Below are 1,519 nucleotides of genomic sequence, written 5' to 3' on the forward strand. Positions count from 1 at the left end.
TAGACAGACAGATAGACAGATAGATAGATAGATAGATAGATAGATAGATAGATAGATAGATAGATAGATAGATAGATAGATGATAGATAGATAGATAGATAGATAGATATTTGTACTTACAGGGGGGCCGTGTTTCCCAGGATTCCCTGGATCACCAATTTCTCCCTGGGAAGAAAAAAAAGACAAAAATTAACATCAAAATCAGATCACCTAATTTGCTGTAAAGTTGCTTTGCAATGATTTGTATCGTGAAAAGCGCTGTACAAATAAACTTGACTTGACTTGACACATATAGGTGTGACTGTAAATGCATTTGCCTGTATACATTCAGTACAACAAATTACTACATCACATCTCCTCATCTGAGTTTAATCAAGGTGATTCTTGAAAAAGAGTAACACTTACAGTGGGACCAGACTTTCCAAGTGGACCCGGGGGGCCTTCGTCTCCCTGGAAAAACACACAAGCGTTTCGGTAAATATTCAGCAATCAGATCCCACAGAACATCGCCCGTAGACAAGAAAACATTCTTTCAACGTACACATCATACCACAAGCCTGCAGAGAAACAAGGCGATGAAAGAAAAGCAGAACATCACTGAACTGACTCTACTGCAGCTCTATTCTACTGTAGAGGTGATAGACAGACAGACAGACAGACAGACAGACAGATAGATAGATAGATAGATAGATAGATAGATCTGTCTGTTGTGTTTGAGATTGGAAATGAACACTTTACCTCTGTTCCTTTTGGCCCTGGCGGTCCCTGGGTGCCTTGGGCTCCTTGAAGACCCTAAACACACACACGCACACACACACACACACACACACACACACACACCACTCACACACACACACACACACGCACACCCACACACATACACACACACGCACACACGCACACACACACACACACACACACACACACACACACACACACACACACACACAATTCTGTGCAGTGAGGAACACTGGGAAAAGCAGGTGTCTTTATATAAAAACTCACATACTGGGTAAGAGTAACAAAACATCTCTAGTGAGGGGCCTCGCTGTCTACTATCGAAAAGTAAGCTATCTCAGAAGGCAGCATAAGATTGATGCCACCTTTTGGAACAAATATAATGCTATACAGGTGTCTAGGCAAGCAGCTGTCTAGATTTTGGAACAACAAACATTCATGATTTTAATCAGAGAACATATGCACCTTTGGTCCCAGGGGGCCGTTGGGTCCTGGTGTACCAATGTCTCCTGGGAAACCCTACAAGACATGAACAGAAATACATAAAGAACATATTATGAGCTTCACCTTACATTCACCTTGTACGTTGATTAACGGCTGCCCCGCCTCTGTCATTACAGCTCCGCCCACCTGTCATCAGACCACACCCACTTGCTGTAAATTAGGGTCAGGCAGGGCAGGGTTTACATTTGTAACTAGTATTTTCTATACTTAACAGAATTATTGTGTTATTCAACAGAAATGTTCAACTAGAGTGAGTTTTGTGTGTGTTGACGTGTTC

The 1,519-nt window shown here is 42.2% G+C and overlaps 1 protein-coding gene across 1 annotated transcript in view; it reads right to left on the bottom strand.

Moving 5' to 3' along the window:
* The window catches only part of LOC107570407 (collagen alpha-1(XXIV) chain-like), a 38,123-nt gene that overhangs the window by 13,197 nt on the left and 23,407 nt on the right, over window positions 1-1,519 (bottom strand). The window contains exons 5-8 of the mRNA XM_016256639.1: window positions 1,204-1,257; window positions 739-792; window positions 406-450; window positions 121-165 (exon numbers count right to left, since the gene is read on the bottom strand). Coding sequence (XP_016112125.1) covers window positions 121-165; window positions 406-450; window positions 739-792; window positions 1,204-1,257 — 198 coding nt within the window. The remainder of the gene's footprint in view (window positions 1-120; window positions 166-405; window positions 451-738; window positions 793-1,203; window positions 1,258-1,519) is intronic.

Source organism: Sinocyclocheilus grahami, unplaced genomic scaffold (assembly GCF_001515645.1).
Source record: "Sinocyclocheilus grahami isolate Dianchi unplaced genomic scaffold, SAMN03320097.WGS_v1.1 scaffold1454.1, whole genome shotgun sequence".
Classification (NCBI taxonomy): domain Eukaryota; kingdom Metazoa; phylum Chordata; class Actinopteri; order Cypriniformes; family Cyprinidae; genus Sinocyclocheilus; species Sinocyclocheilus grahami.